Source organism: Monopterus albus, unplaced genomic scaffold (assembly GCF_001952655.1).
Source record: "Monopterus albus unplaced genomic scaffold, M_albus_1.0 scaffold51.1, whole genome shotgun sequence".
Classification (NCBI taxonomy): Eukaryota; Metazoa; Chordata; class Actinopteri; order Synbranchiformes; family Synbranchidae; genus Monopterus; species Monopterus albus.
The window spans coordinates 406,105-421,553 of NW_018127931.1; the positions used below are offsets into that span (position 1 = coordinate 406,105).

Below are 15,449 nucleotides of genomic sequence, written 5' to 3' on the forward strand. Positions count from 1 at the left end.
TAAAAAAATAATAGGTAAGAAGGAAGAGTGGGGAGATGTGATATTTGCAAATGTTCTCAACCAGGGAAATTAGCAGGACTTTTTAGCTGTAATAAGAGTCATCTGGCCACCTCTCTTCAAAGTAGAACCTCGAGGATGAAAAGAGGCAAAGGGGTGTGTGTGTGTGTGTGTGTGTGTGTGTGCAAACAGGGAAAAAGAAAATGAATGATTGATGTTTTAACAGTATTAAAAGGAGAGTACAGGAGTTGGTAGACCAGAGAGAATGACTGTGTTATTTAGCTGTTAGAAGGTATATTATATAGTGTGTGTTTACGACTGAGCGCAGGTAGGGAGACAGTGGGCAGCAAGTACCAAGGCTAGCTAGGGGCACGCTGTGACTCACGTGCCCGGTTTGACAAACAAGTGGTCAATGTGTGTGTTTTTGTGTGTGTGTGTGTGTGTGTGTGTGAGAGAGAGAGCGAGAGAGAGAGAGAGAGAGACAAATGCCCTGGCAGACTCCCCTCATAAAGTATATGTTAATGTCTTTACCTCATGGTTCAGGGGAAGATTTTTTCTGGATGAAAACCCCCTGCCAGCTTTGCGAACATAAACACACACACACACACACACACACACACACATTCATTTACTCATCTGTAAAAGCAAAGTGCTATTTTAGTTTCTTCCTTTCACATTCTATTATTGTCTTTTATCATTTTGAAGCAACTTATAGTAACAGTAGATAAAGACAGTCAAAATCTATCAGATTACAGTTTTTACCCAGTTTCAACAAATGTAAAAAGCCAATTAATTGCTCTCTCTCTCTCTCTCTCTGTATGCATCACTGTCCGTCTGTTTCTCTGTCCGTGTCTCAGCAGACTTGTTGTCGTCGCTGTCTTCGACAGCCTACCTGAATGACCACGAGGCAGTGACCAAGGCCTTCGCCGAGGCCCAGCAGATGAAGGAGCAGCTGAAAAGAGAGCAGCAGGTCCTTGATGCCAAGGTGGCTGCTGTCAGCAACCTTGGTCTCAACAATGGACGCTCGGATAAGGTAGGCCACTTTAAATTACACATATGTAACCTTAGCAACCAGTGACGAGGTGTGACAGCTGCCCATACAGTAATTACAAAATTAACATTTTCTGGTTATTTCTCAGTTTCTTAAGCTTAACAACAAGTTGCAATTACCTCATTAAAACCTAACTTTAATACCTGAAATAGAACATAATGTAGCATAGTATCTTGCTCACCAAAACATTATACTGTAGACACAATGTGAATTATAGTCTTTCATTATAACTTTAATTTATGAAAGCAGAAGTTCAAAAGGTCAATTGACAGATTAAATGACATGATATGATAAGAAATGATCTTATTATTTAAAAATGATGTTGTATATTATATGTAAATGCCTATATCAACACCTTAAAGACCACTTGTTTGTTTGAAGTCTTCATTTACTTTTGTTCCAGCTTTTGGAATGGAAATGCATGTTGAAATAAAGTGCAGACTCTTTTTATAATTACATTTTTGAGAGCTTTCAATGATATCATGATTATTATGACAAATGATTCCAACTCATCACTATAATCATAGTCTCTTACAAATAATACAAATTGGGGTATTTTATCTCAAAAAGGTACATTTTTTCCAAAGGTCCAAAGTCATAAATTCTCTGAATATGCAGAAAAAATGTCTCAAGCGAACAAAAGCTGTACTCATTGTCAGTGTGTAATCATTTGTCTTGCCATATGCCATCACTACTGCTCTATGTAGGAGGTAAATCGGTGTGCAATGTGCTCACTGAAATGTGTTGAAGCTAAATAGGACCAGATAAGGTAAAACCAGCTGTAATGAGTGTGTCTGTAAGGCACACTGCAGGGCTACATGCGTGTATGCGTGTGTTTGTGTGCAGCAGGGCAGAGCTTCGAGGAGATGGTAATGTGAAGTGATGGCGCCAGCTCCTTCGGCAGCGTGGCTGAATTGTGGTTATTTGTTAAACACACTGGAAGTCAGCTGGTGCGCACACACATACAAATAAATACACACATACAGAACAACAGTATGCTTGATTCATTTTCACTACTGACATTCAACAGCTCTATCTGTCTCTGTTGCTTTCTTCTCTTTGTAGTCTTTCATCTTGTTTCAAACTGAATAACCTACACTGTTTTGATTGTAATATGCTATAGATAAAGTATAAAGGTTTGAGTCTAACAGCCAGATATATTTGCTCTAGAGGAAGTTATGGATTTTGATCAATTATGCTTAGAAGTGTGGGAATATTAGAGAATTTTATTATTTTTATGGAATCCAAAAAGGCTTTTTTATAGCTTGTCCCACATATTGATTGCAATTGATGGAGATGTTTAGCTGTTTTACTCCACTGCAGGAAATCCTAAAATATTAGACATTATTTTATGAACAATTGTTGTCATTTCTTATTAATGTGGCATATGTTGCCATATAGGAATTCTATGGAATTAGGTAAAAAATAAGTTGTTCCTGGCATTATCCTCTCATTATTGTCTTACCATTTATTTCTACACAAATATTAAGAATTGATAGTTTGTTTGTTTTTTTTTAGAAAAGTTACATGTTAAATTAAGATATAGATGTTTTGTATTTTTGAAGGTAGTCCTGTATTTATAGGTTGCTGTTTTGGAACACCCATGACTGTTTCTCAGCTTCTGAAGCCACGCGCTCACACTGTCACCCGTATCCTCAGCCCTTTGGTTTTGTGCTGCACGAGTGTGAAACCGGCGAGCTCTTGGTGTTCAAATACAACACTGTTATTTCTGACACACTCAGAGGATTAGTTTTGTCACTACTTGGCTCCGGTGTCAGCCATTCAATCCACTTTTCTCATGTACTAGACTGGAGCTTAATGTCAGACTAGGCTGTCATCCACTCTCCCTGTTAATCTCTGCCTCTCTCGCTCTCTTTCTCTCTCACACACACACACTGCATAAACCCCTTTTAACAGCATGTTTAATCTTAAAATTTAAAAGTGTGAGACATGTTGTGTGCTCTGTTTTTGTTTTTTTTTTAAATAGAAGGTTTGAATGAGGTTGGTCATTTGTGGTTTGCAATATTTGCATAAAAAATGACTAAATTATTCCAACCCACAGACAAATTATTGCTCATTTATTGAAAAATAATAAATTCAAAATAAAATACTTTTTAAGTGGCTTGCAGAAAACACACACACACACACTTAAAAAAAACATTTTCCACAGCACGTCTGGCTTTTATTCTTCCCTCCCTGCCTTTTTAGCCATATTTATTCAAATCGGGGGGATCTCTAACGATTAAACTCTGTTGGACTAAAAAGAGAGAAAATGCATTTCATTATCATTCTGCCCTCCCCACATCCAGCCATCCAGCTCACCAGGGTCACATGTAAATGGAGAGGGACACTTTTTGGAAGGTTGTTTTAGAAGACGACAGTGTTTTGGGTACAGCTCCTAATCGTATAATTAAACTGTAAAATGCTGGAGCTGTTGCACTGTGGTGCGTGTGCAAGTGTGTGTGTTCGTCAACAGTCAGGTTATAGCGCTGAGTGTGCCGGCTGCTTGCATTAAGCATGTAAATGCTCAGTAAATCAGCCTTTTATTGGTTGTAATAAATACCCAGGGGGCCGTGCAGCGTGGCCTCGCTCTCGTCTATGCTGCACTCTCCCGGTCTCTCTCTCTCTAATGCATTGACCCTCGGGGGCCTCTGCAAGAGAGAGGCAAGCTGCAGCACTCCACTCTCGCAGGTGGCTGCCAGGAGTCGCTACACAAACACACACACTCATGCACACATATAATATACAGTACACACACAAAACAGTAAACATCCAGATAAGACTGAATGTAATTAACATTGTTGCACATGCAAACATACACAGAGATGCATGTTCAAGCATGCAGGCATTCAGCACTGTAACAATTTGATGTTGATATTAACATTTTCACAAATTGACATTGAAATCACCCAAACCAAAATTGCTGCTGTTATTTGTCAGCTTTCTCTGTGTTTGGTTCCATTGATGGAAAAATGATTATAAACTGATTTATTGCAGATCAGAGGGTAATAACACTGGCCTATATTTACTGGCTGGTTGTGTTAAGGAAATTGTACATCTTTAAAACTGTCTCTTGGACAGACTGGCTTTAGGCCATTTATTTAGGCCAATAAACATGTGATTTGATTTAATTTGATATTTGTGTCATTAAACAGTTGCTGTTTTTAGCTAGAACTATGAAACAAATTATATCAGACATAAAAATGTCAACGGAGTGTTCACAGAGTCAATAAAGCTATTTCAGATCATCCACAAGAATGATATGTTTGGCTGTAGAAGTCAGACAGTTATTCAGCATCATTACAGATTCATGGTTTCATTTATTCACATATTCACAGTCACTGACTCAGTCACTGACCAACTGCAACTGTACACTTTTTGTGTTGTTCAGGACAAGGCTGCCTTGGAGAGTCTGAGTCAACAGCTGAAGCAGCAGTCGGAGGACAAGTTCGGCCATGCCATGCTGGATTTCACCATGAGCGGAGACTCTGACGGTAAGGACATACAAGAACACACACACACACTGCATTCAGTCATAAAAGTGAGAAACAGTGTGTGATTTTTTTAAATTGCTGTATAGGATTGGAAAATGTTTAGGAGGTTCATTTTGATACATTTCACTATTGTTTCTATCAACAGAGCCCAACACTATAATGCAAGGTTATACACATTAACAGTACACAGTAAGTGTTAGGATGATATATAATAATGTTCACTGAAAACCCTGTTTCTCTAAAGCTTTTCATTAGCTAAGAAAACAGGCAGGGTTTCAGGTTTTTTACAACATCCTCTTATAATTTAGTTGGTTTTTAAGATTTAAAAAAAAATGACAGAAATTTCCAATCCCATTAAGAAATGCTTAATTTTTCAGTGTATCTAAAAATTAAAAATTCTCCAAATTTGAGGATACTTGACTTTCACTGGGCGTACTGTAAAGGGAATTCCTTGTCAACATCCTACATATTTTCCTCCTACCTTCCCCAGGCTCCCCCAGTGTGTCAGACTCCAGAATATTTCGGGAGTCCCGGGGTCGTGGCAGCAATGAGCCTCACATCAAACGCCCAATGAATGCCTTCATGGTTTGGGCAAAGGATGAGAGGAGAAAGATTCTCCAGGCCTTCCCCGACATGCACAACTCCAACATCAGCAAGATCCTCGGTAAAATACACCCTCTCAACCATACAGAGATACACATTTAGTCTGAGTCTTTTCCCCACCTTTGTGACCTCACTCACTACTATTTGCAAAACCCAAGCAAAAGGGAGAGGCATGTGCTGTGCATTACATTTGCCACCTTCTCAAACACAATACACACTCTCTGTGATTTTCCTTACAAGTGGCAGCATTGTGTAAGCAGCTGTCAGTGAACGGCTGGGGAGAGCATGGCTCTGACAAATGATGATATAATTCATTATGCATTAAACAAGCAGAGTGAGGCCGCATGACATTCCCCCCAGACCGCCGGAATCGGCCCTGACATTTTAAAGAGTTCCTAAGCATTTTATAACACAGGAAAATCTGTTTTTAATAAGCCTTCCCTCTCTCTCGCTCTCTCTCTCTTTTTCTCTCGATTGCTAACAGATCGCAGACCAGAGAGAGAAAAGAGAGAGAACAGCCAAGCGTTGACAGCTTTTTACCCATTTAACATACAGTAGCCAAGTGCAAATTCAGACCAGATATGAAACACAGGGGTGAAAACATGCTCAAGATTACACCCACACACATGCAGGGCACTGATCAATGAGCAGAAACTGAGCTGAGAGGGATGACAGCAGGTTAACCGAAGTCCTCATTAGTTTAGATGATAGCTGTCGTTCTGCTGCTCTCCTCATTAGCCACGTTTTCTATTGTCTGCATTCTCTTTCTTGGTGAAACTTCTACCGTTGTCTGTCCGTTTGTGGATGTATAAGTGTGTGTGTGTGTGTTTCTTAAATGCCATCACATGTTTAATGACATTTAAGAGTTGCACATGCCACACAGACAAGGCAAGGAAATCCACCTTTATTTATATAAAACATTCATACACAGAGGCAATTCAAAGTGCTTTACATTGGCAAAAAACAATCCCACCCCCAAAAACATTAATATTAAAAACTGTATGTATTAAAACTAGAATAAAACCAATTAAGACAAAATAAAAATAAAATGTTGTCAAAATATCTACCTTAAAATCTATTATCTAAAAATGATACATATTGTATGAGCTATTACATGTCATTAACACTGTGGTCCTTCTCTGTCCAGGCTCACGCTGGAAAGCAATGACCAACCTGGAGAAGCAGCCCTACTATGAGGAGCAGGCTCGCCTCAGCAAGCAGCATCTGGAAAAATACCCAGACTACAAGTACAAGCCACGGCCCAAACGTACCTGTCTAGTCGATGGCAAGAAGCTGCGTATCGGCGAGTACAAGGCCATCATGAGGTCCCGCAGACAGGAAATGAGGCAATATTTCAGTGTGGGGTAAGGGACCTGTAGAGGGCAACATTATTTAGTCTAGAAGAAACTATTGCACATTTTACCTGTTTTGAAGTTAAAAGAAGACAAGGAATGAAATATTTTTATACTATAAGAAGTAGAATTTAGTATTCCATATTAACATTAGAGCAGTTGTGAATTAAACTAAATTTTATGTTAGAACAGCTACTACAGCTGAAACATTTAATATCTAAGGTAAAGTATTTGTTTTTTTTTCAACCATTTGTGTTTTAACTTTGTATTCTGTTAAGCAGAAAAACACTCCTTATTAAATCTTCTTATGGTGTAGTTCCCCTTTGTAATAAACAATGTTATCTAATAAAGTGGTTCCTAATCTGAAGGTTGGGACCCCTACAAAGGCCCACAAGATAATCATTATGATCATGAAATGAATAAAATATATAAAATCAGGGGAAAGTATCATTTCTGCCACACAACCATGTTACTTTTTTATTTTAATTAATGTATTTATTTATTTATTTTTTACTTTTCTTTGATTGCTGCCTTTTTCATGTAATTTCATGTAATAGAGACCTCTTCAGGACTTCACTGCCTCTCTAAACTGGTTGCAACCTGTATACATGCAATCGGTGTTGAGGGGGTGAAAGTAAATATCCCTTCATTTTAAAAGAAGAGGCTGACATTTTGGAAAGTGCACTTATTTTTTTAAAACTGAGACTTAGATCTGAACGTAGACTGTAGATAGCACTGTCATGTCGGTATGCAAATGTTAAACTACAGCCAGCAATTGGTTAGCTAGCTTAATATCGGCGAGTACAAGGCCATCATGAGGTCCCGCAGACAGGAAATGAGGCAATATTTCAGTGTGGGGTAAGGGACCTGTAGAGGGCAACATTATTTAGTCTAGAAGAAACTATTGCACATTTTACCTGTTTTGAAGTTAAAAGAAGACAAGGAATGAAATATTTTTATACTATAAGAAGTAGAATTTAGTATTCCATATTAACATTAGAGCAGTTGTGAATTAAACTAAATTTTATGTTAGAACAGCTACTACAGCTGAAACATTTAATATCTAAGGTAAAGTATTTGTTTTTTTTTCAACCATTTGTGTTTTAACTTTGTATTCTGTTAAGCAGAAAAACACTCCTTATTAAATCTTCTTATGGTGTAGTTCCCCTTTGTAATAAACAATGTTATCTAATAAAGTGGTTCCTAATCTGAAGGTTGGGACCCCTACAAAGGCCCACAAGATAATCATTATGATCATGAAATGAATAAAATATATAAAATCAGGGGAAAGTATCATTTCTGCCACACAACCATGTTACTTTTTTATTTTAATTAATGTATTTATTTATTTATTTTTTACTTTTCTTTGATTGCTGCCTTTTTCATGTAATTTCATGTAATATGCAAAAGTTAAACTACAGCCAGCAATTGGTTAGCTAGCTTAACTAAGCACAAAGACTTGAAATGGGGAAACAGTTAGCCAGGTTTTATCCACAAGTAACAAAATCTGAATGACTTACAGAAATGATTTGGTTTAGTGTCTTGCCCAAGGACATTTCAACATGTGGACTGCGGGCACTGAGATTTGAACCTTCAGCCTTCTTGTTGGAAGACAACTGCTCTACCCCCGGCACTGTCTCCTCCCCCATAAGAACTTGACAACATTTCCGATTCTTATGCTAAGCTAAGCTAACAGTCTGTTGGATGAACCCCCTTTACCATACTTATCAGTGTTGATCAGACAGCTTTATAATTCTTTAATTCTAATTTCAAGTATTAAATTACTCAGATTTTGTATTAAAATTTCAGTGACAGTTATAATTCCTTATTAAAATTATTAAAGACAAAAAAGCTTAAAACAATGAAATGCTTTAACATAAAAACTACCTGGTAAAAAGAAATATATTTTTGGACAAAAAACAAACAACCATCTATTACCTTGATTTAAGATATTTAATCTTACTTAGATTTCACTTTTTGCAGTCTAAGAATGGTAGGACTATTGATCTTCAAAGGGAAGTGTATTTGCCATAATGTTTAATTATTCTTTTAAGGGATCACCAGACAAAGAGTTAAGAAACCACTGCTCAATTTGGCATTTCAACATTTATTATGGAAATTGATGTGTCAACCACAGGTTGATGGCCCTTGTCATGTACTGTCATACTTCTTCCTCTATGTTACAGGCAGCAGGGCCAGCTGCCCTTGTCCTCAGCAGGCATGGTGTACCCAGGTGCCCTGTCCATGACTGGAATGCCCTCACCCCAGATGCCCTCAGAGCATTCAAGCATGTCGAGCAGCCCCGAGCCCAACTCCAACCACCACCAGAACCCACATATGCCTGGCTTGAAGAGGGATGAGCCACATATCAAGGAGGAGGAGCTACGGCTGGATGACAGCAACGGCGACGTGTATGATGACTTTGACTATGAGGACGAAGAGGCTGATTACACCAGCGATAACGATAACCATATCACACAATAGGATGGCATGAGAGCTGCCTACTTTTAAACAAATCACAGCTGGTTAACCCCACAAAATCCCAATCCCACCAATCAGGAAAAAAAAAATTCTTTTGAGTCCCTTCTTTTGAACCTTGAGTCCCTATTTCACGAAACCTGCCATCCTTCCTCCTCTGGACTAACATGGACTCTTTTAACAGAGTCAAACCCCCTCCCAGTGGAGTCCTGATACCAGCATCTGATCAACTAACTGAAGCACAGGACCTCTCACTCACACTGACTGTTACACAAACTGGAGTCTGAGCGTATGAGATGTCCGAGCCAGCTCTGACACTTGCTGATGAATATCCAAGTACTACTGCAAGAATTTGAGTGTAATGGCACAAGCAAGGAGAAATAACAATCACACTCAAAAGCAACCTTTTTGATCCATGTCTAGAAAAGAAGACATTTTAAAATGAAAGAACAGTGGACCTGTCAAAGGCTAACAGACGACACTTTAAGATAGTGGACCTGTTTATTATCAAGAGACACTTTTAAAAAAAACAGCTTTTTGTTCTTTGATTCTATAATATTCTCACTCAGGTACACGGTGCCAATAAGTGGCTTGTGAATGTGATTAGTTGTTTTTGTGCTACAAGTTTGAATAATAATGGAAAAAAATTACATTTCTTTTTTTTCCCCCTTTTATTGCAAAGCACCTGAAAGACATCAGACATTTATTTTTAACAAAAAGATATCTTTTCTTCAACTTTGCAGTGTGCTGTCTCCGGTTCCCCACTTTTTTCTGATGTGTTTTTGTGATTGCCTACACCCCCTGTTAGGAATCCCGTGGGACCGTCCAGCCATAACTGACAAGTACAGCGTGGACTGTCCCACTTTAGGGGGGTTTGGGGGAGGGGGGGCAGGTCAAAGGGAGTCTGTCTTGCATCATGGAGCACAGACGAAAGCAAGCCAGTTTTTGTCAGAAAACCCCCCACCCCCCCCCCCAATCTATCTGTCTCCAGGGACAAACAGCAGCACAACTTAGTTTGAACCATCTGATGGAGTGTGTGTCTATGTGTGTTCTCATTTACTGGGCTTTTGCACATGTGCTCTTCTTTTTAAATGCAAAAAATAAGGTAAAAATGTCCAGGATACAGAAATGACAGGCAATTCACACTGCTGCTGTTATTTACTGTACCACACATACCATACACACACGTACACACACACAACTGTTGTTCTGTCCCTCAGTGTTTTCCTGCTCCCTCAAATCAACGTCGTCCTGCTGTGCCCCCCCCAGTGGGCGGAGCTGAGGTGAAGTCAGCCAGTCAGTGTTTCTGTTTGTATTTGAATACTGTATTTTATTATTTCTCTTCAAACTGCCTCTAGTCTAATAATATTGTTAACAATAATTATAAGGATGGTCAGCATTTCCTAAGCTTAGTAAGTTATGTACAGTATAATTTATTTTTCTCCTCTTTATTGGGTTTTTATGACCATATGAATTATGACAATGTCAATGAAACATTATTATGTTTAGCTGTAGGTATTTAGATCTAAACAAAAGTTGTCATTTTACCTTTCTTTGTTTTTCTTTTTTTTTCTTTTTTGTTCCCTTCTTTTTTGATGCATTCATTTTGTATAAATTCTCCAGACGGGTGAGCGGATGGAGTTAGCACAGTGAGCTGGACTGATAGACTCGACACCAGCCCTCCTCCGAGCTGAAGACTTAACCTTTTCATGTCCCCTTTCTAAAAGCACTCAGATTCTGTGCAGTCAGAGCAACAAAAGAACATGATTTTGTTTTTATTATCATAATTGTATTTTTAATGATTATTATAATGTGAAGTTTTCTCTCTTTTATTTAACTTTTTTTTTGGGGGGGTGGGGGGGGTTGGAACAAATGAATTTAATCATTTTTGGAAACTGTTTATTGTGAACAAAGAGCCCCATCTACATTTACTACTCTGGCCGTCTCACGAAGACACAGTGGAGCATCATTGGCTTGGATCACAACACTCATACATGCACAAACACAATCACTAACACACATGCATGTTTAAAATTAAGAGATTATCATGACAACCAAACATCATATGCTGTCCTTTTTCTGTTTCTTGAAATCTAGTTTTCTAAATTTAAAATTCTGTGCATATATTTTTTTTTGTTTTTGTGATAGCAGTAATTTTTTTAATCAGAGGAAACCAGTGTTTACTGTGATCCTCTAAGGATGTTGCACTGTATATGAGTGAGATGACCAGACATATGTAGTACAGTATTTTTAAAGTCACTTCTAATCAGGAGTCTTTTGCCTCATTTTAGCTCCACACGATGATGCCATAGGAGCCACGATTACTCTTCAGGGGTGATGAAATGTAATCCCCACAATCATTCTTACTATAGATGTTCGCTACATGCCACACAATGAGCCTTTGGGTCTTAATTTTGCTGTATAGTCACCCCTGCTTTCATACCATGGTTTAACCCAATGCTGGAGATATGGGGCCAAGTGGATCACTCCATTTTTAGGGTATCAGCAGGGTGGGGGGTCATTAAGATGTCAATCATCCCTGCTGGCAAGGTGTGTCCCTATATTAAGACAATGAAAATAATGATGATATTATTTAAGACAATCAAAGTCATAAGTGAAGCTCTAAACAAAGTAAGAATTGCTACAAGTAAAAAAAATCTTACCATCTCAACTTGAAAAATCAAGAAAGATAATTATGTAAATATAACATAGAGTTATAGATTTATATTTTGTTCATAACACAGTGTAATATAAGTTGTATATTTCTTTCTTCTTTCCCCACTGTCTCTTTTATTGATGTTGTCCATGCCATAGAAAAGCAGGAGTCACAGTGCTCTCACAAAAAAAAAAAAAACTGAAGAAAAATATCAAAGAAGTAAAGAAAAACAAGAACAAAAAAAGCTGTGGGCTGCCACCACCATCTGTTCTAAGTTCACTTTTTTCAGTATTACTGCCAGACAAGGCTCTAATAAAGACAGCAATGTGTTCGGTAAAACTTGTGCTGGTCCTGGTCACTCCTTCCACACATGCATTCACACAACGACTTTACAGTTTCAACACATTCATTTAAGCATAAAAATATACACTCTCATCCTTATTTTTTAAAAAGGCACAGCAAAACCTGCAGAAATATCATCGAATGCATCCACACTTGTTTGAGTTATTAATAAACCAAGTAGATAAATAAAATGTGTGTATATGCATAAACTGTTACACTGAAGTTAAATAAATTTTAAAGGAACATACAGTATCATGTATAAATCCACTATTGTTTTTATTTTATTTTATTTTTTTACCTGTGCTTTATTTTTGGCTTGAAAAGTCATTTCTGTCTTTCCCTCAATCACCCAGGGTGAGCCATCAGGACAGTGGCACTGCCCGTGTGTCACTGAACAATTCAGTCATCTCCATTAGAGCATGTTAAGTACGTTAAGTCCTCCTTGTTGCCCTTCCAATCAGAGGGCCAGCTGGGAGGTGTGGAGCCCAATCAAGGCCCGTTAGCAACCTGATAACCTAATTACATTCAACAAGGGACATGGGAGAAGAGGTGGGGGATAGTGATGAAATGTGCATCTGTGTGTGTGCACATGTGTGAGTCACAAAAACAAAATAAGGGAAGAGTGTGTGCCCGATGCCAGCTGCCTGTGCTGCTGTCACCAGTTTTAAAAGCAAATCATTAATTGATGCTCGCTTAAGGATGTTGACGATGTTCATGCCTCCACTTTCAAGAGTTAAAAAACACAAAACCTCACTCAGTGCACCCATTAAAATGTTGTCCCCATCTGTGTCCATATGTTCCTCTATCAACCCTCATCCACCACCCGGTCCGACACTGCACATAAAAACAGTTAAATGCACTCTGCGGAGATGATTTTACGCAGCTTGCTAATAAGCATAACTTCACACACAAAAAGCCCTTTTGATGCAATAAAGAGGCAGGATGGGGGCAGACTCCTACAGTAAGTGAAGGATGTAGTTGTTCTCTGGGCATTGTGAATTTTTCAGTGGCAGCCTGAAGGCAAAAACCTGAGAAAAGTTTTATGTGAATAGTTGAGGAGCAGAAAGGGGGTTCAGTTTTTTTCTCTTATTGTCAGCAGTAGATGATGCTGGAGGAAGCACAGTGACTAGATACACATGTACAAATGTAGCCTCCACACACACACACACACACACATACACATACGCAGATACACATCCTACGGTGTAATGCAGGAGTTAGCTCAGCTGAAACCCCAATTATCCACTGGCTATTTCTATCACAATAGTTGAGACAGGCAAATGAAAACTGTTACAGTTGGCAATAATTAGCATTTTAATATCTGTTCATAGGTTAGGTGCACATTCTCTAACTTTTTCTGATTACTCAAATCAAGTATAACTTAATAAGAAACACTGTTGAATCATGTGCACTTATGTGTTTGTTTCAACATGTGCATGCGTCTAACTCTACCATGGGACTTTGAATGTAGACCTCTGTCTGGACTCTCTTGGTGAAATGCAGTTTCGATCACGGGTGCTTGGAAATTGAGTGAAAGCATCACATTAATGATTTAAAGTTGGTAATAGGATGTGCTGTAATGCTGAACTGCCAGGTAACTGAGTTTAAGGTTCCGGTGTTAATGTATTCATGAAGAGGAGGGATTATACAGAAGCAAGACCAGCTAGAGAGCTGAGTGCAGCGGAGCAGCCCGGGCCAACAGGCCTGCTAAAGATAACTACATTTATCCTGCATGAGTACATATTTCACAAAGCACAAGGTGAGACTACACACACACACACAAAATTTTGTGGAGCTGCAAAAGTACAATTATACTAGAATTACATTTGTTGCAACATATATTTTTAGTTTTTTATTGATGAAAAAGGTTTTGTGAAGGAATTTAAGTATAGGGTAGACTGATAATCAATACTCCGTTTGTGCTGTGCTAAAAACCATTTTAAAACAGCTTAATATAAAATAAATAAATAAAGGCCTGAGGAAATGTTTCTATTTTGAAGTATTGCATTTATTCTAATAGTAAACAATTTAAAAAAACTATAAAAAAAAAATCCTCACAGTTAAGCCACATATTAAAAATTCATGTTATCTGATATTATTTCTTATTTTTTCATCTGCTAATCCCGTGTCTAACAGACTAATGTATACACAAACTGCAGTATCATTAAAACAGGAAAAGGCAGTCATAAAAGTCTCATAAAAATGATTTAATCATAGTACTTTAGCTGCAAATTCTTTCAAATATTTCATCAGTCATTGCTCATTTTCAGCATGATGCTAAAAAGTGAGCTGAGGCTCTGTGCCTGGCCATTAATATTAGGTGGCTGATGCATTAAGAGTCCATAAAATAATCCCATACCAGAAAGCGCTTGCACTCAAACCATAAAATAAAGTAAAATGATGCTGAGGTGCAAAATAAAACTTAGATATGAAAGCATATGGAAGATGGCCACCCAGTTACTTTATTTTCCATGATTAAAATGTGAGTAGATTTACATGTGGGATTAATGTGCAATGGGTCACATGTCACACATATCACTTGATACTGTAGCATGACAGCACAAATTGTGTTCAGTCACTTTTATCTGGCATGTGTTGCTTCAGGGGAGGAGACATGAGGTGACATGAGACAAGCTTCAGGATGATGAACGTTTCCTAAAATGTGGCAGATGACCAAACATTTATTAACTTCACTACTGTGTGTGACTTCCTCACCACAACTTCATCCACTTCCTTCAGTTTGGATTCAATAAGCAAAGTGACAACAGACACATAGTGCCGTCAGTATGTGAACTATGGCCCTATTGTGACAGATCTGAGAGCAGTGGTGTGTGAGGGACAGGCATGGCACACAGTGGAGCAGTGAGGCCCACAGGCTGATCCCTGATCAAGACTAGGAAACTGGCTCGATGCCCCTGACACATTGGCCCTCTGCTCAGCCACCACTCTCACATAACACCAGCTACATCAGCTGGCCTACTTTCACCTCTATCTCCCTGTCTGTGTCTATCAAAATGTTTGAATTTGTTTATTATACAGTATATGTGCATGTTTGTTTCACAATGGTTTGTTGTCTCTTTCTCAATCCCATTTCTCCTTTCATTATTCATAAGATTGTCTGCCTTGCTGCATTCTCACTCTCCTCAGCTGTTTTTTACCTTTGACCTCAATGGTCTGCAGAAATATTACACTGCATAACATATGAACACACATTTACAGAACTTAAGGGTTTTTTTTGTGATTCAAGACAAGCCTCGGTAGATAAGACAGGATTTCACACTTTTTCTCATTTATTATATCTATGTAACCCTAAAAGTGTAAAAAGACTGACATTGTTATGTGAATACATCATAATAATAATAAATTAAAAGAGTCTAAATGATTGGAATGATCATCAGTGTTAACATGTAGGTGGACCAATCATACACGAGCCACATAACTTGTCAACAAACTTGAAAACTTGATGTTGTTTGCAG

General features: G+C 38.3%; 1 protein-coding gene across 9 annotated transcripts in view; it reads left to right on the top strand.

Moving 5' to 3' along the window:
- Nucleotides 1-9,069, top strand: part of sox5 (SRY-box transcription factor 5) — a 101,975-nt gene extending 92,906 nt beyond the window's left edge. For 6 of the 9 annotated variants that reach the window (XM_020601382.1, XM_020601389.1, XM_020601385.1 and 3 more), the window contains 5 exons: nucleotides 855-1,030; nucleotides 4,440-4,542; nucleotides 5,033-5,206; nucleotides 6,293-6,509; nucleotides 8,684-9,069. In XM_020601382.1, coding sequence (XP_020457038.1) covers nucleotides 855-1,030; nucleotides 4,440-4,542; nucleotides 5,033-5,206; nucleotides 6,293-6,509; nucleotides 8,684-8,981 — 968 coding nt within the window. In that variant the 3' untranslated portion in view covers nucleotides 8,982-9,069. Of the gene's footprint in view, nucleotides 1-854; nucleotides 1,031-4,439; nucleotides 4,543-5,032; nucleotides 5,207-6,292; nucleotides 6,510-7,329; nucleotides 7,356-8,683 lie in introns of all 9 variants that reach the window. The other 3 variants (XM_020601384.1, XM_020601390.1, XM_020601383.1) reach the window with 2 other exon arrangements.
- The last annotated feature ends 6,380 nt before the right edge of the window (nucleotides 9,070-15,449 follow it).